At 41.9% G+C, this 25199-nt stretch overlaps 1 protein-coding gene across 1 annotated transcript; it reads right to left on the bottom strand.

Annotated features, from left to right (window-relative positions):
• Positions 1–11296: 11296 nt before the first annotated feature.
• Positions 11297–23621, bottom strand: LOC126232387 (translation initiation factor IF-2-like). Its single transcript, XM_049942659.1, has 2 exons — positions 23601–23621; positions 11297–11767 (listed from the first exon to the last, which is right to left on the bottom strand). The coding sequence occupies exons 1-2, from the start codon at positions 23619–23621 to the stop codon at positions 11297–11299; spliced, it is 492 nt and encodes a 163-aa protein (XP_049798616.1).
• Positions 23622–25199: the final 1578 nt, after the last annotated feature.

Here is a 25199-nt window from a genome sequence, read left to right as displayed (position 1 = left end):
GTAATCTGTATTGGTTTTCATTTTGACCTGATTTCTTTTGATCACCAACAGACATTTCAGAATGTATAATGACGGAATTGCTAAAATTTTCAATGCTTTAAAAAGGGGCCTACAACGTGTTTGATGTGGGCTCTGGGTCATTATCTGAATAGCGCATTTTTGTAATTTGAAAATCTCATTTAGACGACAACTTGATGTTCCCTAGGATACTATCCCATATGACGCAATTGACTGACAATGGCCAAAATATACTAATCTGGTACAGTTATTACTACAAACTCTTGCAATTATTCTAAGTACAAAACATGCTGAATTTAGTTTTAGTGCTAAGCTCACCACATAGTCCTTCCAGTTTATCTTCTCATCAATGTGCATAGCCAGAAATTTTGCTCACTGTACTCTTTCAAGTTGTTTGCCCTCCATGGTGGGATTTAGGTCATCATGTACACTTAATTTTCCATATTGCTTATAATTAATTTTTTTTTCACTAAACCATTTTTGTATGTCTTGTAGGACATGGCCCAAAGTACAGTGCAATGACTGCTTCATATAACAAACAATTAAACTAGTATCATCAGCAAATAACATGATTCTAGCTTTACTCTCTGACACCTGAATATAATTAATGTAAATGGGGAACAGCACGGGGCCTAATACACTTCTCTGGATCTGATTTTAGTGTAATCTTTTGGTGCTGTAATTTCAACCACCTGCATCCTCTTTTCCAGATACGACTCGTACCACTTTTTTCCAGTCCTGTGATACCTATAGCTTCAAGCTTTTCCATAAGTGTCAAAGGCTTTTGACAGATCTAGATTTATCCTGAAAACACGTTTTCCGTCTTCCAATTTACTAATTATTTCTTTTGTGTATTCCAGTACAGCTGTTTCGGTACTTCTCCCAGCTAGAAATCCGTGCTGATTACTGTTTATCAGATTCCACAATTAAGATAATATGTGACTCTATATTTCATTAGTATCACTAAAACCTGAGAGAAAGTTGGGAGAAGTGAGACAGGTGTGTAGTTTCCTGTTTTAAGCTTATCCCTCTTTTTCAACAGGGGAACAAATTTCAAAAATTTTCAGTTTCAGTGGAAAAAACTTGCATATTTTGTGACGGAATACAGTTGATACGCTACACTGGGTTTTTTCTTTATTGTGTAGATACACGGTCTGGTCCATCACATTAATGTGACCAAAACTCGACATGCAGTAACCACTCGCAGATGACAGACGGCACCACTAGCAGTGAAGGGTATGTAAAGCGTGTTGGGAGCCACAGAAAACAGTGCAGTTGTCACTGTAAGTAGGAGACAAAATGATTTCGAAATGTGCAAGGTCATTGGCTTTTGGGGAAAGGGTGGAAGCTTTTTGGAATGACTAAGTCTGTAAACTGTTTGTATGTCAGTGTGGTTAAAGTATACTGTGCACAGCAAAATGGTGCTATTCAGAATCGGTGCCGAGGCTACTGTGGTGCAGTCGTGGGCCATAGATGACAGGGGTAAATGTCAGCTGCAGAGACATGCGCTGTTGAACAACTGACCACCCAGATGAACCGAGAGGCTTTTCAAACGACAGATGGCCATTGGCGTGCACATTTTTAAATGTCTGAAAGCAAAACACACTGCAACAGCTGTCAGAAGGGGACACGCCAGGGGAGGAAGTCTGTGGCATTCCCTGAGTGGTGATGTTATTCTGGGAGGGACAATGGATCAACAGATGTATGCACCCGTCCTCGAGGGCCGCATCCACCCATACACACAGTTTGTTTTTATTCAGCGTGGTGACGTCTACCAGCAATACAATTCAACACAGCTTGCAGTGTACATGTGTGGTTCAAACAGCAACAGGATGAGTTTATCATATGCCCCTAGCCACCGAAGTCCTTGGATTTAAACCAATTGAGAATCTGTGGGAACCCGTCTGCCAGGCTTTATTCTCCGTGGATCCTCACACGAAAAACCCAGAACAGCTGGACTTGGCAATGAAATCATCATGGCTCCACACCCCTGTTAATACAGAACCGCACAGGCACGTGGGGGGCAGTTTCATTCCCAGCTGGATACAGGATTTTTGTCTCCTCGGAAAGTGGGCGTTGTGTTGTTCTTGTCATCAACAAGCAAGTCTCAAAAGCAGCATAAAATGAAAAGAATTGCAGTAGGCAACTGATCAAGCCCAGATGGGGTCCGCCATATGATCATTTCATTGAATCTCTTCCTGCATGTCTCGCAATGGTGTGCACCGGAAAAAGAGGTTATTCGAGGTTTTGACAGGTAGTCACATTAACATGTCTGGACAGTGTTTTTTCAGAAGAAATGAAGTTACCAAACTAAATAAATCATAATTACATTATTACCCTGGAGTGAGCCACAGGAGATCAAGGGTCCATTGTACCAAAATACTCATAAAACATCCTTGAACCACCAACTGAATTTTTTCAGTGGAGTTCATTTCACCCTTTATGTAGGAGAAAATGAAAAACCTCCATCAACAATCTCAGAGGAGCCTCATATCTGATAGTACACTGATAAGATATCAATCCAGTTTCTACTTTGGACTTCTGATCACTTTATGTTTCTGAGGAAAGGCCATACTGTTCAGACTTTGGTGACCAATCTGGACAAAAGCTTTTAAATTTTGAAAAAGTATCCTTGTTAGTTTATAGCCCATCACGTTTAGCATACTTGGCTATTGCTCCCTCTTTGGTACGTTTCCCTTTCTATTGCCCTAGGTGGAATGAAGTGATCGTATGGACATTGATACCTAGGAGTCACTGGCTGGGTAAGTTTGGCTGACAATTTGCAGGTCTTTTCTTTTGACACCATGGTGGGTGACTTTCATGCTGGCGATGATGAATCAATGATAAGGACAACATATCACCCACTCCCTGAGCAGAGAGAATGTCTGACATGGCTGGGAAATGAACCCAGGCTCGACTGCATGGCAGTCAGATGTGCTGACCACTCAGTGAAGAGGGTCGATAGATGCTACTCTAGGTTATTTGCCTCCCCTCCTCACATATCTTACAATGTGCCTTTTAAATGCTCTTTCGTCAATCCTCCTCACATGGGATTATTCTCTCCCAACTAATATGCCAATACCGGGAGAGAACAATGACTGTTACCTCAACGCTAACCCATATTCAACCTGTTCTACATGCCTGTCCAGTTCTCAGCAACACATTCTTTGGACAAAATGCGACTTATCTACATGCACATGTTACTTGATGGTATATGTAAGAGAGCAATGTGTGTATTGCTTCTTGTACAAGGTGCATCTGGAAAGTTTGGTGAATGGTCTCAGAAAATGAAGGGAACATAAGTTACAAAGTAATCACCATTAGCTACAAAACACTTCTGACATTTGTTGTAAAGCTATTGGAAACTGTCTGCAAACAATTCTTGTGGAGTCACTGAACACACAGTTGTCACGCATTGTTGGATATCTGCGCTATTATAGATGAGAGGCGGAGCCACCAGTACAATCCACAGCCCATCAAGCAACTGTGTTCATCATCTTCCCTGCCTCCCAAAAGAAGTTTGACAAAAAACTCTGGGATTAAGACATATCAATCACAATTTTTGATGGAAAGGGCTTGATCCATGATGAATTTCTACCTGTGGGATGTTGGGAAGACAATGAACACCACATCACTTACTGCTGCAAGGTCTGTGGATAGTACTGATAACATCAGGTATCATCTCCGGCAATGATGCAGACATCCAGCGTTGTGTGCCCATGGTGCTTTAAGTGATTCCACGAGAAGTGTTGGCTGGCCATTTCCTACAGTTTGACAACTGAGGTCAGAAGTCTGTTGTAGGTAATGGTGATTACTCTGAAGGCCGGTAAAAGCATTTTGTTTATAACTCTTGTTTCTTTCCGAGACAATTCACCAAATGTTCAGATGCATTTTGTTCACTCTAAGACATAAAAAAGGCTCTACAAAGGAATTTTCTGAATGGGATGGAAACCAGTAGGAGTGATGTACAAGTACCAACAAACAAATCATTACGTTCTCAGAAAAACTGGATTATTTATTCCACAGAAAGAGCTTCACACATTGTTCCACCTCCAGCTTTTATGCAAGCAATTATTCAGCTTGGTATTGATTGACAGACTTCTCCTGAGGGATATTGTGGCAAATTCTGTCCAGTTGGTGTATTATATTGTGAAAATCCCAAGCTAGTTGGAGGCTCCAGCCTATGATGCTCCAAACATTCTCAGTTGGAGAGGAATTCGGTGACCTTGCTGGCCAAGGTAGAGTTTGGAATGCATGAAAGAAGCACTAGAAATTCTCACCATGTACAGGCAGGCATTATATTGTTGAAATGTAAGCCAAGTTAGGTAGGTGCTGGTAAAAAGAAACTGAGCTACCAGTCAACTAGTTGCAGCAGTTTGCCGGCAGGAAATCCGAGCAGAAACCTAACGTACTGCAACTCGCACCAGGCTGCATACAATGTAACTGTTTTAAGAATCAGGAAAAGATCTTAATTTTGAATGAAATGTTGAAATACTGGAAAAACATTTTTAAATTCTGTACATTGATAATGTAGACGTTCACTGCCAAGCCCGTGATAATCTTAACATTGTCATGCACAGACCCTTTCATTTACGTTAGCAAGTTTATGTTAACATATTTCCCGAAATCTGAAGAGCTACTAAGCACGGATTGTTCATAATAGTATGGCAAGCATTTCCATTTAAGATTATCAGTGTGCAATGCACTCACGATTTTAGTCACCAATCTGCCACGTGGAATTACTGTGTTTTCTCATACACAAAGTTACTTAGAAAACCGAACTTTCTATAAAACACACCAGAATAATATATGCCTACACTTTCGAAACATGTAGCACAACAAAAACTGGCAAATTATAACTTCCTTTGCAGCTCATACTACATGTGACCATACCATTGAAAGGCAGGGCTCTGAATCCTTACACTGCCGTAATCATTCTATAGATCCAAGAGAAAAGATGCATAAAGAATACCAGGGTACTTTCAGATTGGTCAGTTTTCTTTAAGGCTAATAGAAAAACGTTATTCTCCCACGTTAGTCCGCACTTTTCGTGACTAACAAATAACACACTTTCAAATTGTACTTTCCCAAAATAAATATGGAACATTCAGATACTTTGTTAATAATGTAAAGTATAAACTATTTTCATTTGCACTCAAATTGGCTTTGCTTTCACCATAAACTTACTTAACATATTATGATACTAAACTACCCCACTGTACAGTGTACATCAGTAGAACAACGATCTACATATTTACTATAGACCTCATTCACATTGCTATAAGCTTATACAAAACTGTACAAACATAAACAAACAAAAGAGCCATCAAGAAATAAACAGAAAAATTCCCAAAAACATTCTCTTGACCTGTTTCTTGAAAGTCTGTGCACTACTGGACTCTGGTGGGTGAAAATTAGAACTACTTACCCGACTGAACTGTTTCAGACCATCTGTCACTGTACAGGCGTGAGTCATTCTCCTGATACACCGGGGCAATATAAGGGGCCACTCCTCACAAGGATGGCTTGCTATGAAAGGCAACAGAATGGTACTTAGAACAGGGCCGGCCAGAAATTCTGCACGCGTGCGGTGCTCCTGCACACGTGCAACTTGCGGGTCACAGCGTGCACGCCGCAGCCGTCAGCGTTCATGTTTCAATCCACAGATGTCGCTTTATCCATTAGCTGAGATACTCTGTATTTATGTTAACAGTTTAACCCAGTAAGACAAGTAATACAATTAACAACCGTGGGTTTTTATTAAGGCAGCTTGACTGACGGCACGTAAATACGCGTAATGTTTTTGATCTAGTATTTAAGACAGAGAGCACTTAGCGACTTCCAACAAACCTTAGTCATGGTTTCAAATAACATTAAACCAATGCAAGGTTTCCTGTAACTAATTCTCGGTGCCCTCAGTTACATCCACATAATTTCTGTCTCACTGACCGATGAACAGAATGACAACCGCAGACCTCTCGATGATGACCTGTACCATTATTGCTATATGTTTCACCAGTTCCGTCTGAAATCTGCATAATAACCGACAATTAGATGCTTGTTATGTTTTATCGACTGCAGCTGAGCGTAGCCCTTCACACATTAAAAAAAAAAAACCTAAATGTAATTATACAACAATCGGTTTAATGACCAATTTTCCTGATAATAATGTAACACGGAGCAGAATGAGGCAATAATGCACAGTTAGTAAACAATAATTTTTAATTATGAAAGGAATAAATCCAAACACGTTTATCACTGGTCATGAGAAATGATATAGTTAATATCGGGCACAAAAGCACGGCTCATTGACAAACGCAAGCAGCCACGGGAGATTTTCATCACTGATGCTTGATCGAAACGACTGAGAACATAGATCTTCCGTTCTTTGCTTTTTCACAGTACCTGCCATTTCTCAGTACTTCTCTGTCAAAGTTACGGTCACCAGGGGTAAACGAGACTGGGTATGTCATGCTCTTGCTTGTAGCACATAAACAGGGAAGAGGAGCCGCCGCCGTTCATTTAGGACACACGTCTAATAACAGATGTCGCCGTCGCACACGTGCGCAGCACTTCCGCACGTATGCACACTGTGCAGCGTTTGGCGGGCCCTGACTTGGAACATTGTTGTGTACTGTAATTCTGTAAGAAAGCCACAGATGAAAACTGTTATATCCTAGCCAGTAATGCCACCCGAGCCCGCTGCCAAAAGGTTGGCAGCAGCAAAGTCCGGACGCCGTCCGCATAAGCAGCGCCAGCGATACAGGAAATCGCCGCAAGTCTGCGCGCGCCACCGCTGGCTTCTGGCTTCTTAAGCGCTGGAGTCGCGAGCGCTAGGACAGTTCTGGATTCTGCCGCTCAGTTGTATACTCGCCACCGCAGTGTGTACTTGCTAGTCAGTGTGGGTACATCGCAGCAGAGTTGTTATTTGTCGTCAGCCGACGCTGACCTAGCTGCCCCGACTCGAACTAGACAGATTTCTGTAGAGACAATGTTCACCACTGTGTTTCTATATCTTCGTAATAAAGATAAGTACCGACTTTCATTCAATCCGAGTGTTTGGGTTTTCATCTTTCTGTTCACTGTCCCAGCGGACCGGTCGGCCCGCTACTAAAAGTGTGGCGGTGTTTGTCGCTACGAAGGCCGTCACAAAACTGGCGACGAGGACTTCCGAACTCGTGTGCAGGGCTGGTTCAACTTGTTTCTTGAGATAGAATTTTGGGGGCTGGTTTCATTGTGTTCACTATGTCTGCCGAATTACAACAGTTGATCTTGTTACAGAGTCAGCAAATACACAGTCTGGTGGAAGCAATCGCCAAACAAGCGGCTCATCCACCAACACAAAAGGAACATGCACAAGCAGCACCACCCTTCCGTGCTTTTGATGCGGCACGAGAAGAATGGCAAGAATATTTCGCGCAGTTGCAGGCGCACATGACAGTCTACAAAATCACAGGTAATGAGCGGCAGCTTTATTTAATTTTCACTGCAGGCGTGGAAGTCTATCGACTACTTTGTAAGTTGTTCCCGGAATCCAAGCCAGAAGCTTTAGACTATGACGTTGTTGTTAACAAGCTTGCTGAGTATTTCGAGTCGCGAGTTCATGTGGCAGCAGCCAGATTCAAGTTCTTCAGATTAAAGAAACTGCCACATCAATCTAATAAACAGTGGTTAACAGATTTACGGGGCCTCACCCGTCAGTGCCGATTTAATTGTGTGTGTGGAGCTTCCTACAGTGATGTCATGTTACGAGACGCTATTACTCAAAACATTGCAGATTCTCGTATTCGTGCTGCTATCTTAAAGTTGCCTGACCCGTCATTAGAGACTTTGATGAACATCATTGAAGCCCAAGATACTTTTGACTATGCTGAGTGTGAGTTAGATCAGCCATGTATTTCTCAAATTGCCTGTGCTAAGCAAGTTATGTCACGCCCGCGGCCCCACCGGCAGAGTCAGACTGTAAACACTAGCCGGCCGCGTCATGTTAAACACATTCGTCAGCCGCGTGTGCAAAATGATAGACTTACGTCTTGCCCTAAGTGTGTTCTTGCTCATCCTCGTGAACGTTGCCCGTTAAGAAACGCGGTTTGTTACTTTTGTCAAAGGAAAGGACACATCCAGACTGTGTTTGCGTAAACGCAAGAACAATTCTAGTGCTGCCCAGCCCATGGATATTCATGTTATTCAAAGCCAGCCCGCCCGGAAGGTCGCGTTTAAAGATTCTTCCACGGTTAGTGTGGGTAATAAACTTGTTCGCAATAAGCCACCCACCCAGCCCTCTGCTATGCGACCCAAGCGTAATTCAAACGCTGTAAAACGTAATGTACAGACTGCAAGTGAAGCGGGAGTTGTTGTTCCACCCGCCCAACCCACGAGTTGTCGTAAGCAGCGAACACGCGCTAAACGCGCTGATTTTGTGTCTTCCGCCTCCACTGCACCGATCCAGAGACAGTGTAATAAACTCTTTGTGAAGCTACGCATCCAGGATAAGACCTTCAATTTTCAATTAGACACTGGTGCGTCTGTGACTCTCATAAATAGTGCTACGTATGCGGCTATCGGCCGCCCTAAACTTTCAGCGGCAAAACATTCTTTGGCTCCTTATAGTGGCGAACACATTCCTGTGTTAGGTGTATGTAGCGTGCCAGCCACATTCCGGGGCAATACAAAAACAGTTTCATTCACAGTGGTCCGCGCTACAGTGTAAACATTTTCGGATTAGACTGTTTTGACTTGTTTGGCATGTCTATACAAGACAATGTGCTGCAACTTAATTCTGTTGTTGTTCCTCAAGACAGCATAACAGATTTGTGTAAACGATACAGTGACATATTTAAAGACGAACTAGGTTGTGCTGCGAACTTTGCCGCTCATATTACGTTAAAAGATAATGCTCAGCCTCGATTTTTTCGTGCTCGTCCAGTGCCTCACGCCCTCCGGGCACCTGTAGAAGATGAACTTCGTCGTTGGCAAAACAACGGTGTTATTCACCCCGTTTCAGCGAGCCAGTGGGCTTCGCCCTTAGTTATTATAAAGAAACCGTCTGGCAAATTACGTTTGTGTGCTGATTTTAAGTCGACAGTTAATCCTCAGACTGTCATTGATTCTTTTCCTTTGCCTAGACCGGACGAGCTGATGGGTAAGTTAGGGGAAGCTTGTTTCTTTTCCAAAATTGATCTCCGTGAAGCATATTTGCAGTTGCCCCTCGACGAGCAATCACAACAGTATTTTGTCATAAACACGTCGTTGGGGTTGTTCCGTTTTCTGCGTTTGCCTTTTGGTTGTGCGTCAGCTCCAGCTGTTTTTCAGCGTTTTTTGTCACAACTTCTGGCTAATGTGCCATCGTGTTGCCACTATTTAGACGATATTGTTGTGTCCGGTCGGACGCCTGCTGAACATTTCCGTAATTTGGAGTGTTTGTTTACAGTGTTGTCTCAGGCAGGCCTACGTTGCAACATCGATAAATGTTCATTTTTCCTTACGGAGTTGGAGTATCTGGGACATGTTATTAATGCTCAAGGCATTCATCCCTCCCAGTCACATTTAGCAGCTATTCGTTATTTGCCCGCCCCTCGCAATCTGCATGAATTGCAAGCAGTTCTTGGCAAATTGACATATTATGTTAGGTTTATTCCTAATGCATCACAGATTGCTGCACCGTTGCATCGTCTCCGCCGTAAGAATGTTCCGTTTGTGTGGTCGGCTGATTGCCAATCAGCCTTTCAGCAGCTTAAAGAGGCTTTATTGAGTGATCGTTGTCTGGTCCATTACGACCCTAACAAGCCTCTGGTGTTAGCTTGTGATGCCTCTTCTTTCGACCTCAGTGCTGTGTTGTCTCACCGAGTCGGTAACACCGAACGTCCTATTGCGTTCGCATCTAAATTGCTAAACAAAGCTCAGTGTAATTATAGCCAATTGGACAAGGAAGCGTTGGCTATTGTGTTCGGTGTCACAAAATTCCATCACTACCTCTATGGTAGACCATTCTATTTAGTAACAGATCACAAGCCCCTGACGTCACTGTTTCATCCGTCTGAACCAGTTCCTCAGCGGACAGCTCAGAGACTACAACGTTGGGCTCTTTTGTTATCACAATACCAGTATGAGATACTGTATCGCCCTACGGCTCAGCATGCAAACGCTGACGCGCTTTCTAGATTGCCGATTGCTGCGGATGATGTCTTCGATTCCTCTGACGACTCTTGCCATCAGATTGACGCCGATGAGCACCAATCCCTCCGGGATTTTCCGATTGATTATCGTCAGGTGGCACGTGAGACAGCTACGGATCCTCATCTGAGTTTACTATTACGTTTTGTTCAACGTGGTTGGCCGTCCAAGGCAAAGGACATATCGGATCCTGTGGTTCGTCGCTATTATCCGCAACGTCATCTGTTGTCTGTTTCGCACGGAGTTTTGATGTTACGCACCGAGAATGACCAGCTTCGTGTCGTGGTTCCCCAAGTGCTCCAATCCAAGGTCCTCGACTTGTTGCATCAAGGTCATTGGGGAGTGGTCCGCACCAAGCAGCTTGCCCGCCGTCATTGTACATGGATCGGCATTGATAAGCAGATTACGCAGATGTCTACAGATTGTTCGACGTGTGCCGAACACCAAGCTGCTCCGCCTCAACGCTATTTTGAGTGGGCACGCCCTGCCGGTCCCTGGCAGCGAGTACATATTGATTTCGCTGGTCCATATTGGAATTCTCGTTGGCTCATCGTGATAGATGCATTTAGTAATTTTCCGTTTGTTGTGCCCATGCAGTCTACAACGTCTGCACAAACTATACAGGCGTTGACTTCAATTTTTTGTATTGAGGGTCTTCCAGAAGTTTTAGTGTCTGACAATGGTCCACAATTTACCTCTGCTGAATTTGAAAGTTTTTGTTCTGCCAATGGCATTCGCCATGTTCTTACTCCGCCGTTCCACCCTCAATCGAATGGTGCAGCGGAACGTTTTGTACGCACATTCAAGGATCATATGGACCGCCTTCGTGCTACGCACTCTCGTCAGCAGGCCCTCATCACGTTCCTGTCGTCGTACCGGACCACGCCACGCGACGGCCCTTCGCCTGCGGAGCTTCTCCACGGCCGTCGTCATCGCACCCTACTACGGTTGTTGCACCCCCCGGATCGACCCGCCGCTTCTGAGCATCGCACGCGTTTTCAGCGCAATGACGCCGTTTTTTTCAGAGTTTATCACGGTCGCCATCGTTGGGAACGTGGTACCGTGATAAGTGTCCAGGGTCGCGGTTTTTATACTGTTCAAGGTGCTACTGGGGTGCACAGGAGGCATCAGGACCAGTTGCGCCGCGCTGGCCGCCCGGATTCTGCCGCTCGTTCTTTGTCCACAGATTTGGTCCGCGGCGGGTTCCAGCCGCGCCTTCCGACTTCGCTGCCGCCCCCAGGGCAGCAGCAGCAGCCGTCGCCACGCCGACAGCCCGTCCCGTTGATGCCTCCCGCGCAGCTTCATACGGGAGCGCCCCGGGTGGTCGCTCCAGCGCCTGCGGTCCCTCTTCAGTCGCCGCCGCCTTCGGAGCTGATGGACGTCGACCCCTCAGCCGGGCCGCCTTCCCAAGCGGTGGCTGTGCAGCCTGTCCTGCAGCCGCTTTCCTTGGGCACCCCCAAGGAGTCTGACACCGCAGCGCCTTGTCCGGCGCCCACTCAGCAGCCGTCGACGCAGCGTCAGGAGACGCTGCCTCTCTTCGTGGGTCCCGACGCCCCGTCGCGTCCAGTACCAGAAGCTGCACCCGTGGTCACAGGCGTGCACCCTGACCTCGGTTTTCAGTCGGTGTTTCCCGAGGCCCCGCGCAGCCAATGCTGGGGTGCGGACCGGGGACTGCCACCGACAACAGTCTCTGCCCCGGTCTCTTCTGCTACGCCTGCGGCCTGACACCTCCCCCGCCGTCGACGCTCGCCACGTCATTATTCAACGACGGTGCGGCGATTTGTGGGGGAGGAGTGTTATATCCTAGCCAGTAATGCCACCCGAGCCCGCTGCCAAAAGGTTGGCAGCAGCAAAGTCCGGACGCCGTCCGCATAAACAGCGCCAGCGATACAGGAAATCGCCGCAAGTCTGCGCGCGCCACCGCTGGCTTCTGGCTTCTTAAGCGCTGGAGTCGCGAGCGCTAGGACAGTTCTGGATTCTGCCGCTCAGTTGTATACTCGCCACCGCAGTGTGTACTTGCTAGTCAGTGTGGGTACATCGCAGCAGAGTTGTTATTTGTCGTCAGCCGACGCTGACCTAGCTGCCCCGACTCGAACTAGACAGATTTCTGTAGAGACAAAGTTCACCACTGTGTTTCTATATCTTCGTAATAAAGATAAGTACCGACTTTCATTCAATCCGAGTGTTTGGGTTTTCATCTTTCTGTTCACTGTTCCAGCGGACCGGTCGGCCCGCTACTAAAAGTGTGGCGGTGTTTGTCGCTACGAAGGCCGTCACAAAAAAAACCAAAACGAGGTCCTTCTACAAAATACAAATGGAATCCCAGTCAATCACTCCTGGTTATCAGGCAATAGTCAGGTTGGTATCACACTGCTGTCCAAAGCAGCTCCAGACATGTCTTTGCTGACCATTGGTCTCAGTCCAATCCACTCCCGTCATTGAGATTCCAGTCCAAAGACGTGCCTGGAGATGACCCGATAATCGAGAGGAATCGTCTGGGGTGCCATTAGTTTCGTAGCAAGATCCCTTCAGTTTTAATCCACAGTGCTATGTGAACAATGTGCTATACACCGTTTTATTGCCCTTCATTGCAGACGATGTTGAGTTAACATTTCAGTCAGATATGCCTACCTGCATATGAGAAGAGCTTCTACTGCTCGTCTTTATGCTTTCCGAGACCTGCCGTGCCCAATTGAGAATGTAGTGCTATGGGCAGGGCCCTCCAAACATATTGGGATTTCAGTGCTCCAGTCCACAATTTAGACAGAATTTGGCATGATATCCCCCAGGAGTACACCCAACAACTGTATCAACCAATATCAAACTGAATTACTGCTTGCATATGGGCTACAGGTTGTCAATGCATTAATGACTCCCTCAGTTTGTGATGCTCTTCCTGTTGAATAACTCATCCAAGTGTTCTGAAATTGTAATCATTTGTTTCTCTGCACATGAACAGCACATTTACTCATTTCAACCCTTTGGATAATTCCTGTGTGGTGCAACTTTCTTCTTTCCTTAGAGTGTACTTAAAAAATTGTGTAAACAGCCTTATAAGTTCACCATCTTAAAAGAGCACACAGGCCCCTTTGAAATGCTGTAGATGGAGTGGAACTGATACCTGCCCGTTGTCTGAGCCTTCACTGCTGACATAAGCCACATCATTGAAGAGGTGTGTATGTGCCAGTCGATTAAAAGGAATCAGTGTAGTACAATGGATTGAAACCACAGATTAGACCTATTATCTTTGGATGTGCCAGTGAATTAAGTTGCCCAATTTGTTGGTGCATCAGTGAAGACTATCCAGCTTGTCTACAAGGAATGTTGTATCACTTGCAACCACATAATGTGGCATAATAATAAAAGTGGCCACATTAAGATCCTAACTCGTAGTTAGTCATAGAGATGAACGTTGTAAGTTGCCATTGACAGTCAGTCTCAAACACACCAGGAATCGCTGCAGACCCATGTGTACTAGTTTTCAGCAAAATATTGTGATGGCAAGTTGCATGCAATGGGTCCCTTGCAGAAGACTACCAAGGCATAAAAATGTACATCTTGTCAGTGGAGCAAATACCACATAAACTGGACAGTAGGTGACTTGAATAAGGTTTTTAACGTGCAATGGGCAGAGGATATACACAGTGTCTCAAAAGTTACAGAACAGTTCTGATGTGTTACAGCATCCAAACAAATTAGACCTAAGGTATTCACACCATGTTTGCCTTATGTGACATAGTATCACAAAGTTTTTATGCAGGTTAATCAATTTCAACATGTGTGCACCAGTGGTGGTGGGCACAATTTCCAGTCTGTTATCAGGATCTATCCACATTCAGCACATTATATCTGCATCACCGGTGGCAAGGGCGGAAATGATTTTGTTCATTAAATTTTAGAAGTGGTTGACAGCTGTTTGGTAGACTCTGTCCTTGGTATATGCTCATAGAAACACGTTTCTAATGCCTGGTGGCCTAGAACACCAAGGAATAGGACCACCCCTGCCAAGTCAGCATACGTCGTAACACCTGGTCCGCAACATCTGCCACAGCCTGAGCCCACCATATTAATGGAAAAAGACTGTGTCTCGGCAGTCAGCCAGTCATAGTGACAGCCTGAGCATATCAAGGTAACTGCTTTTTTTCTGAGGAGAAAATGGTCCCAGAATACCATCAACCGCCAAACAACACAACACATTCACTATCATGTACCTCTTCCATCACAGTATGTGGATTGGTTGTGCCGGCAGTTGGTAATATATCACTATCTCCTCACAGGATATGTATATACTGTGAATTTCCAACAAAACTGGCACAGTCATGCATATTTAAATACAGGGATATGTAAACATACAGAATATGGCACTGCAGTTGGCAATGCCTATATAAGACAACAAGTGTCTGGCACAGATGCTAGATTGGTTAGTGCTGCTACAATGGCAGCTTATCAAGATTTTCGTGAATTTGATTGTGGTGGTATAGTGGGCATACGAGCAATGGGACAAAGCATCTCCAAGGTAACAATGAAGTGGTTATTTTCCCGTATGAGCATACAGTGAATATCAGGAATCTGGTAAAACATCAGATCTCCGACATCGTTGCAGCCGAAAAAAGATCCTGCAAAAACAGGACCAACAACAGAAGAGAATCGTTCAAAGTGACAGAAGCGCAACCCTTCTGCAAATCGCTGCATATTTCAATGTTGGGCCATCAACAACTGTCAGAGTGTGAACCATCATCGATATGAACTTTCGTAGCTGAAGGTCCACTTGTGTACCCTTTATGACTGCACGACTCAAAGCTTTATGCCTCACCTGGGTCCATCAACACTGATATTGGAAACACGTTGCCTGGTTGGACGAGTCTCGTTTCAAACTGTGTCGTGCAGATGGACATGTACAGGCATGGAGACATCCTCTTGAATCCATGGACACTGCATGTCAGTAGGGGACAGTAGAAGCTGGTGGAGGCTCTGTAATGGTGTAGGAGGCATGCAATTGGAGTGATATGGCTAGGTATGACCCTGAAAGGTGACACATACGTAAGCATCCTGTCCATTGGGGATTCCGATGGACAATGATACACTTGGAATGTCCGGAATTGCTACAAAGTGGCTGCTCAGAAAAGATGCGTCATTCACAGTGTCAATTCCTTCCATCGCTACTTCAGACAATAGTCAAGCCCATGAGGCACAATCGATTACTAAGCCAGCATCCGGCATGCACTGTACAACTGATGCGTGTTATCAAGATCTTACATACTTTGCTCAGAGACAATTTTCTTGTGTTTGTTTGCATATAATAAAAGTAATGTGTGGCTAAATACTTTAACCAAAACTGAACATGAATGCCCAAAAATAGAGTGAAGTTCCAATATTTGCAGCTCTTGATATGTACATGAACTTTACTTTTAAAAACAAGAGTAGAAGGCTTAGATATATCATACAAGATTTATTTTCTGGTATATTTTTTATAGTGATATCAATGTAGGTAAGATGTAAAGAGAGATTGAGAGTGGGCAGGTTTGTTTTTTAAATAGTGAGCCTTCATAATTGTGAAGGCAAGATTTGTCATTGAGTAGGTAGACTGGTGCTGTATCTGTGTTGAAAGATATTTCAGTTCCTTCAAGAAAGTCAAATTTCTTGCCTTGTTCTTTTCTACACTGTTTGCAGAATGAGTTACTGGGCAAGAATTATGGCAAAGTCGGATTTGTTCTGGATGTTAAGACAGAGTGCATCCCTGTGCTTCTACCAGTTTGTTGATTGCTGAAGTCTGGACATACCTGACATTTGATATTCTTGCTTAGTGCTTTCAGTACTGTGGATGATATTATTCTGTATTTTGTTGGTTGTGAAGAAGCTTATTTTTATGTCATACAACTTGAAGAGGTTGGCAATTTGGTATGAAATCTTCCATAAGGAAGGTCAGTGTTTATTACAAAGATGGTCTTCCCGTTTGTGGGTGGTTGTCCAGAAATTGGTTGGTTTAGTTAATGTATTACAGCAGGATTGTATTAATTACTGGAGGCAGCTGATTTTACAATTTTCGTTTCTTTATATCTTTCACTTGTATCCATTGGGTCTTTAAGCATGTGATTAAACATTCTTATATTGATCTGGATAGCAAGAAGTTATGGATGGTAACACTGGTAATTGTTGGCTTCCTGGAAATTTCAGCATTATATAAAGTTTTGTTAATGTTTTCTGGTGTTTCATTTCTACAGTGACGTGAATTGAATTTTGTGGTGTAATTTATTAATTTCTTCAGCTAGTTTTCTATTTCCTGTGGTTGCTCTGTTGAAAAGAATGAAATGAGAGTGTTGCAATTTTCTATATTCACACTGAATAAACAGTCATAAACATCCCCAATGAATAAACTTAATCTTGGTCCCTACAGCTGTTGTGCTATAATCTAGTGTAAATTCCTGCAGATACGAAAGGGATTTTGAACTTGTGTCCATATAGTTTCCATAACCTGCACTCATATGCAATACTTATAGAAATGCTTTTGGTTGTTGTTCAGTACAGTGGTTCTACCTGACAGCAGTTTCTAGTGACTTATTAATGCATTACTGTCCCAATAGTAATTTTTGCCACACACTGTGTGTTTCAGGACCTGCGCAACCTGCCAAGCAGAACACTGCCGCCTCCCGACAGTTCTCTCAAAACCCGGTGATGTAAGCAGGGGGATTAGAATGCTTTTGAGTCTCGCAGCCAGACCACTAACAAGGTTTTGGCTCCTGCTGAACACCAAACCCACAGACAGTCTGGTTTTCTTTTTGTGAAAGTGAAAATTGAATCATTGCGGGTGCTGTGATTGTCAGTTTCTATTAACATGACACAAGCAGAGTGGCAGGTATTATAAAAAAACGGAAAGGAAAAGAGCTCCCATATCTTGGCTAACTGTTGTTTACTTCTTTGATTTGTTAAGCAATGCGCTAATAACGGCAGAATGCCAACGTTATAAATTGTACGAGGTGAAGTGAGATATTACACTTGAAATCATTACAGCCCACTATAAAGTAGTGATTGCTTCTCCCAAGTGATCAAAATGCGGTCCATAAAGAAACCTTCATTATTCCAGTAGGCAGTTGGTCATTGATGTTTAGTATGCTTGAGAGCTGTTCTTTGTTCACACAGTTAGTGATCAACACAGTGTTGCTCATGAAAAATGACATCTTAGGCGTGTATTGACCTAACAAAAACTCCTAGTTAGTGAGCAGAATGTGTCTTTAAAGATAATTAATTCCAAATGCAGTCATTTGAACTTTTTACTCACTGAGGCAAGAATTCCTCTAAGGTTTGAGATGGTTGTAGACGCTTCTGGTAGTTTTGTAACCAATGACAACTGGCTTTGGTGAAACTTGTTACGTGTTCAGATAATGAATTTATACATTTGTCTATCTGGCATGGCAGTTCATAATATTTTTCCCTTTCTTCTGTGGTGAGGGGGGGGGGCTTGTTCTCCTGTGCCCTAGTCAAGAGGACCAACTGTCATGGTCATCATTTTGGGCCCTAGGACAATGCCTATTTTGCTATTTGGAGAACCATGCAGAGGAAGGAGCACCATAAGTAGTTTATCCAGACTGTTCAGTATCATTTCTCGATGTCCCAGCTTTATATCACTTGGTCCTTAGTTTTGGAATCCAAGTAGTTCTCATCACAAGCAATTGCAGCTCTTTCTATCATTGTATTTGAAACACCTACCTTCTGAACTGGATGGTCTGAAACCCTGCACCCTGAGACATACACGAGAGTGTGGTGGCTTGTGGTACACACCTTGGCCCATCTGATTTTCATTTTACCAAAACATCTAAGATTGACAGCCTTCCTTCTCTCACAGTTGACATGAAGTTGATCATGGTAAATGTTGAAAGCTTGAGGTTTTACTCAAATCTGAAGATATTGTCATGAGAACAAAGATTTCTTCACATCACCATATTTAAAAATATTGCTCAGCATATAAAAAGGAAACTTTGTTGCCATTGTGAAGAAACTATCCTGACACTAGTTCCAGGTTACCTGATGGACACAAAAAGAAGTAACTATTAAAGTGTAGCGTACATACTTACCATGTGTAATAACATGAGAGAGAGCAAATTATATATTATATTTCCATAAACCTTCAAGATACTTTCATTCTGTAACAATATGTTGTCTTCTCAAGTAGAAATATTTAATTTCCAGCTAAACACATATTGCTTACATGCCTGTAACAATATTCATACTAAAAAAACTTTAATCTAATTTCTTCTGCACATGTAAAGCCACTGGCTCAGTGCTGCAGTGATTATTATTTACATGGCTCAGTAAAGCAGTTGCTGGTTAGTTCCCCATCTAACAATTATTTAGTTCACACAACCTCCCAAATGTGCACACAGTATTCAAAGTTGAAATACATACTGAATTGCATGTTATTTATGTTCACTACCCAGCCTGTCTTTTATGTGAACTCTACATCAAAATAGAAACATTATACATTGGGCGTGCCATAACCTTGTAACATACATTTCTCCAGCCTCCCCGCCTTCCCCCGAACATGTTGTGCCTCTTTAATTTCACCTCTTATGGAAAATTGCTCCCTGACTTGTGTTTCCTCTTTGAAAACAACCAGTGGACAGTGCAAATATATAAGGCAGCTGGTAGGAGCCACACTTTCCCATGTAATAAATGAGTGTATGAAATTTGGCTTCTTATTAGATACCTTCTTCTGAAGCAGAAATGAGGTATTGGTTCTTGCTAACTTGTCACTACTCAAACAACATTTTCTTATAGTGGCTTTGGATAACAGCTCAAGTTTTTATAAGTTGTAATCCTAATTTCTTTCATAAATGTGTATTGAGGATTCCTGGTGTGACGTAAAATAAAAGTCTCATTTCATTGACTTTTAGTTTCTTCTTTGCTTTCTACTAAATCGCAAGTTCTAGAAAACTTGTCTATTGAGCACTGCTTCATAAAATTCAGTAAAACCTATGCTCCCAACATAAAGAAACTTGCAGAAGACCTGACAATTTAGTTTGATTTTGGAGCAGAACAACTGGTGTTGGCAGTAAAAATTTTTCTAATTTTGGTGTGGAGCAACCCAACTTACCTTCTATTGTTGTGACAGTTAACATCTGTTATACTGTACTTGGTCCAAACAAGTTTATTTCTACAGTGTCTGCTAGGATGCCATTGTTTATCAATGAACAATATAAACCACATAAAAGTAAATGAGAACAACAGGGTTTAGGAGCATACTTGGCACAACCATTGTAGTGGAAATGCTTAACATTGTGTGAATGTTTCTAAGTGGATGACAATAAGACCATGGTCAGTACTGGAACCTGCAAGATATTGGTCATTACTTGTATTTGGTGGTCGTTCCCTGAAAGTACCTTATCTTGCTTCTGCCCTTCTGCAATAATATAAAAATGAAATAGAGTGTCTTCCAGTGTAGAGCCTCTTGTAGAATTTTAACATTTTAAGGTAGTTCCTAGAACATGTTTCAGTATTCAGGTTGCAACAGAAATTTTAGGAGCATCTGTCAATATTTTCAATTGTATTACTGTGTTGAAATGTACATACGTGTTGTTCAACAGTATTCAATTTGTAAATATTTCAAGAGAGATGCTCTTTTTAATTTATTAAATGCCACATCAGTAAAGTGGCAATCTATGGGATCAAATTGAGGCAAATGCTTTGAATACTTTAAAACTGTACCATTTATGTTGAAACTGATAAGGCCTACAGATGCACTATTGGTTATTTGTACTACACACAAGCCTTAGAACAAAATGAATGTAAACAAAATTTTAAAGAGGTTTTGTTTTAATGTTTAAGTGCTGGCACAGAATGCATTGACTTGTTTACTAACAGAGTTTGTAACCTTTGAGTTTTGTTTTGTCATCAAAGATTATTAGCTCTTATCAAGTTATTGCCAATAACAATGAACATGAAGGAGTTATAAGCCTGTCTTGTATCAATTGGTCAAAATTGAAAACTATAATCAGTTAGTGTGAGAACAAGGGGACATGAGTTATTGTCTCCACTGTGACAACATAATCTGGATCTCAGTAAAACCAACTCAAATGAATACAGATATTATTTAGTTATATTTATTAGCTATTCTAGTTCCCCACAACAATGTAAAATTGCCTTTGGCTATGAGTTTTAGCATTGTTGCAGCAAGAGAGAATGAATGAAATACCTTACAGTGTGTACAAGCATTTTGATGAATTTTCATTTTCAACAAGCAGTACATTGCGGTTGCACTGTTGCTTGCTGTAGGCATACAATTTTAAATGTATTGGACCTAATTATTGTTTCTATTGTAAACGTGACTAGTGTTAGTGTTCATATAAAAACAGTAGCACACATTATGTAGCTCTACTTGCTGAAGAGCTACTCAGGTCAGAATATTACAACCTATTTGTAGCCCACCTTATTGGTGAAATTATTGTAGATATGAAGTTTCATTGAAGTTGTCATTTGGAACAGAAGCGCACAATAAAGTTTTTTTGAGACCAGCAGAACTGCTTTTCACCCGTGTATGTATGTATGTAGGTAGGTCTAACAATTTTTCGTCCAGTGAGTCTTTGACCTAGCCTATGGTTTCAACACTACGTAGCAGTGACAGACTGCAGGTAGATAATAGACAACCACCAAGTGACCATCAACATACATCAGTTTTTCTTAACCTGTTTCTGTAAGTTGATGATAAAATGAACCTTTAAGTAATAAAAATAATCAATTATATAGCTGCACATTAAATAGTGTTCCATGGAACTGAAGTGCCAAATAATTAAAGAAGTAAAACAAAGACCACTGAATAAGACAGGACACAATGTTTCTTGTAACAAGTGTAGTGCATTGTTACTAAATACATTTTCAGAGAAAATTTATATAATGTAGTGTTTGTTAATGTTGTAACGTGCCTACGAAACATTTATGGTTGAAATGTACAGTTCTTTTCTGTAAAAGATGCATGAATTTAAAAAAAAATGCTAATGTTCTTCTTAATTTTGTTGGTTCCTTTGTTCCCATTACCTATTACCAATATAAACGGTGAGGCTGTTCAGACTGCTTTGTTTTTCTGTACAGCATGGAGTAATTACTTCATAGCTTATCCCAGAAGCCTCATCATTAAATAATATCAGTTACATGAATATTATAATTGCACGGTTAAAAATGTTGTACTGCATGAAAGACATGGTAATTCTACAGAGTTGCAGTTGTACTACCTTTGAGCTGTGTACATTTTTAGGTTACAAGCCAGTATCAGCTTTATGCTGTAAATGTCTTGGTAAGCTTTCCAGTGGAACAACCAGAAATCTGTGTGCAAATTAACACCATGTAAGCAGTGTAGGTAATGGTAACAGCTCTTTTCATATACAGGGCGTATTAAAACAAAAACAAAAACCTACATACACACAATTTGCGAGTGTTTAGGAGAGAAAAAGCTTTTTTTTGTGTGACTGCCTCTAAATTTCTTTTTTATAGGGGGAGACGATGTTGGTGTATGAAGCACTGGTTACCAGTTCAGTTGAATGCACTGTCATTATTCACACTCTGTTGTTTTGAGCAAGCATATTCCAGTTGTGCCATAATGTAGACAGGCGATATTTTCAGAAATGCCCCTAAACCAATAGTCACACCATATCTCGAGCATTACTAACATCAAAACTTTAACGGATCCATATCAGGAACATGGTGCACACCAGTGACATGTAATGAAGTGTATCTCTACCTCCTCTGACCCCACAAATTCTTTGTAAATGTAGTTTTTTTTACACAATGTATACAATTTTTTAGGAGCAGCTTCATTTCTAATGAACCAGCTTTAAGCCCAAGAAGGCCTGAGAGTAACAACCTCTGGATAAAGGCAAGTAGCTGTACAGGACAGAAGAGTTGGACCTTGACTAAGGTAAGTCAGAAAGTACCTTTGTCCTTGAATCACATTACCTGTCATGACTAGAGACAGATAAACAAAACAAAGATAGTTCAACTGTTAAATAACCCTCCTCACCACCCACACACACTGTTTAAACATAGTTTCCATCATAAGCAAAATTTTACATTAAAAGGTGACGGGCACTTCCATTGAAGTTCAACGTATGAGGAGCATCCTGAAAGTAAGTACCAAATCATTCTACTGCCACTGCAGCACTAGTGTTGTAGGTTCACACATTTCTCTGGTTCATTGTATTTCCACATTTGACACTGGAGCTGAATTTTGTTGTATTGATATTTGTTAGTGATCATTCAAACTGTTTAAGACAACCTCTGAGCCCAGTGACTGTGAAGTGCACTCTGTTATGTTGTGTTTCTCCACACAGAACATTAAGCCGGCTGAAATTCATCAACTTGTAAATATTTATGGTGAGAAAGTGGATGAGACTGTTTGTTGAACTTTCATGGTGAAGCATGTATTGGACAGCCTTCTGTTGTCACTCATGGTATGGGTGAGAAAATGAATTAGAAAATTCATGAAAATTGATGGTTCATAATAAGAATGTATTTCAGAAACTGTTTTGCATGACTCAGTCATAAATTTCTTAGATGTTTATGAATTGTGTTCCAAAAATGCCTACAAAATTATGTGCCTTGGCAGGGTTTTGACATTTCAACACTGAATACAGTGATGAGGAAGATGAATTCTTAAATAGAATTGTGACTGGTGATGAAATTTGGGTTTTTCATGACACTCCAAAATAAAAACAACAATATATGGAATGAAGGAACTCACAATCCGACAATACTCCTCCTACCGCCCCCCCTCCCCAGCCCAAAAAAAAAAAAAAATCAGAATGAAGTTGTCAGTGCTAAAAATCAGGTGGAATGGTTTCTAGGACCAACAAGGCATTCTGCTTGTTGAGTTCCTTCTCAGAGCTGAAACCATGAAAGTGATATGATACTGCAAAACACCGAGAGAACTCCATCATACTATTCAAAACAAGAGATGCGAAATTCTCAATTGAATCGTTATGTTGCTTCATGACATCACGTTTCATTTCTGCTGGTGGCACTGAGACCCTTACTAAACAATTCAGTTGGGAACAGTTCGACCACCTGATCTCCCATCTTCTGACTACCACTTTTACTTCAACATCAAGCGGGATGAAGGTGCTTCAGCACCAATGATGATGTAAGTGTGATCAGTAATGGACGTCGTCACTGGTGGTATCTTTCTATAAAGAGGGCATAGAAAAGTTGGCTTACTGCTGTGACAAATATCTGAACAATGGTGGCTGTTGTGTAGAAAAAGAGTATTTCTTCAAAAAAAACAATGGTACTTACTTTCCTGGCATGCCTTGTATATTTCAATGTCTTTTGGCATACCAATGTGGGTATAAAAGTTGACAGAGAACATCCCACATCCTCTTGTTTACTGCAGTCACATAATGGGGATACACAAAGCCAATATGAATCACCTGTTTTCTATCAGCAGCCATGGTTGACCATGAGGTGCGTTAAGAATGTTGTTGAAACTTCTGGATCATACACAGGGTTATTCAGCTGCCCATGCCATAAAGTTTTATGGAACCTGCAACATCTTCAAGAACCACACGCATGATTTTAATCTTCTCTCCTCCCTACATGCACACTGTTAGGCCTACAAAAACAATGAACAGGACCTTTTTGTATGAAAATTAACTAGATAAAATTTTGTACTGGAATAAGTTTTTGTTGGAGACCACAGTTTTTGTGTTATTCAAGAAAAACGCATTTGGGCCTCTAGCAAAAATGTACCCCCCCCCCCAAAAAAAAAAAAGCTACAGTAAATGTCCCACAAAAAAGATCCTGTTCATTTTTTATGTAGGACTAGTAATTTGCATGTAGTGCATGAGAGAAATGAAAATCTTGCCCATGACATTTGTAGGTATTGCAAGTTGCATAAAACCCATGGGTAGGGGTAGATTAATCATCCTGTACAGGTTCTACGCCAGGTTGTATGCAGTGCTTAGCAGGTATCCTGCTTCCTGCCTGGTTAATCAGGTTTTGTGCCATCTTTATCTCTATAGATTCAGTGATGACACTATCCCAGAACCTGGGGGTCTGGACCATGACCTTGGTGTTCTCATAATCCATGGAATGTTCCAACTCTAGGCAGTGTTCTGCTATTGCTGATTTTGTGGCCTGCCTTAGCCTGGTATGTCGCTGGTGTTCCTTACATCCAGCAAGCAGCCAGGGAACACCTGATGAAGACGTCAAGTAATGACGTCGAAATATCGTGTTTGGAAGACGCTGATATCCGGCAGAAAATCCTATTTCCACGAGATGTCATCAAATCGCCGGGAAAGTCTAAGAAATTACAATTCCACAGATCGCAAGTGGAGTGATCATGGACGTGGAATGTGAAATGAAAATTTAGACATACTTTTGATTGTACTTGTATTATTTGACCCCCCCCTCCTCTCTCTCTCTCTCTCTCTCTCTCTCTCTCTCTCTCTCTCTCTCTCTCTCTCTCTCTCTCTCTCTCTCGCTCGCTCTCAACCGCGCGCACTCTAGTTCTACTAAGAAATTCAGTTCTTAATGGAATCGGAGGAGATGGCTAGCAATAAATCCTTTAGGCTCCTCTTAAACTGAAATTTGTCAGTAGTAAAGCTTTTTATGGCTGCTGGCACGTTATTGAAAATGCGATTTCCTGAATGATGGAGACTTTCTTGCACCAAAGCAATTCCAAATCTTTGTGAGGATTATTCATGTTTCTAGTAATGACTCCATAAAATGAGCTGTTGATTTGAGAATATTCATTTGTTTTTAAAGACAAATTTCATGGCGAGAAGGTATCTTCTATCTGCACCATTCTAAATTGACCTATTTCCATGTCCCTTATCTCAAGCTGTGTTATACTAACGGTAGAACACGAAACATTTCTTACATGGATCTCCACTATTTTCTAACAATGATATTTTTTCATGAATAATATATTAATTGTGCAATTTTGGAAAAGTTTAGTAAGATGTTTTATGAGCAAATTTAGAAAATAAAAAGACCATAGGGTTTTTATAATATACACTCCTGGAAAT

The sequence above is a fragment of the Schistocerca nitens genome, unplaced genomic scaffold (genome assembly GCF_023898315.1).
Source record: "Schistocerca nitens isolate TAMUIC-IGC-003100 unplaced genomic scaffold, iqSchNite1.1 HiC_scaffold_468, whole genome shotgun sequence".
Lineage (NCBI taxonomy): Eukaryota > Metazoa > Arthropoda > Insecta > Orthoptera > Acrididae > Schistocerca > Schistocerca nitens.
This window is presented reverse-complemented; position numbering and strand designations above follow the sequence as displayed.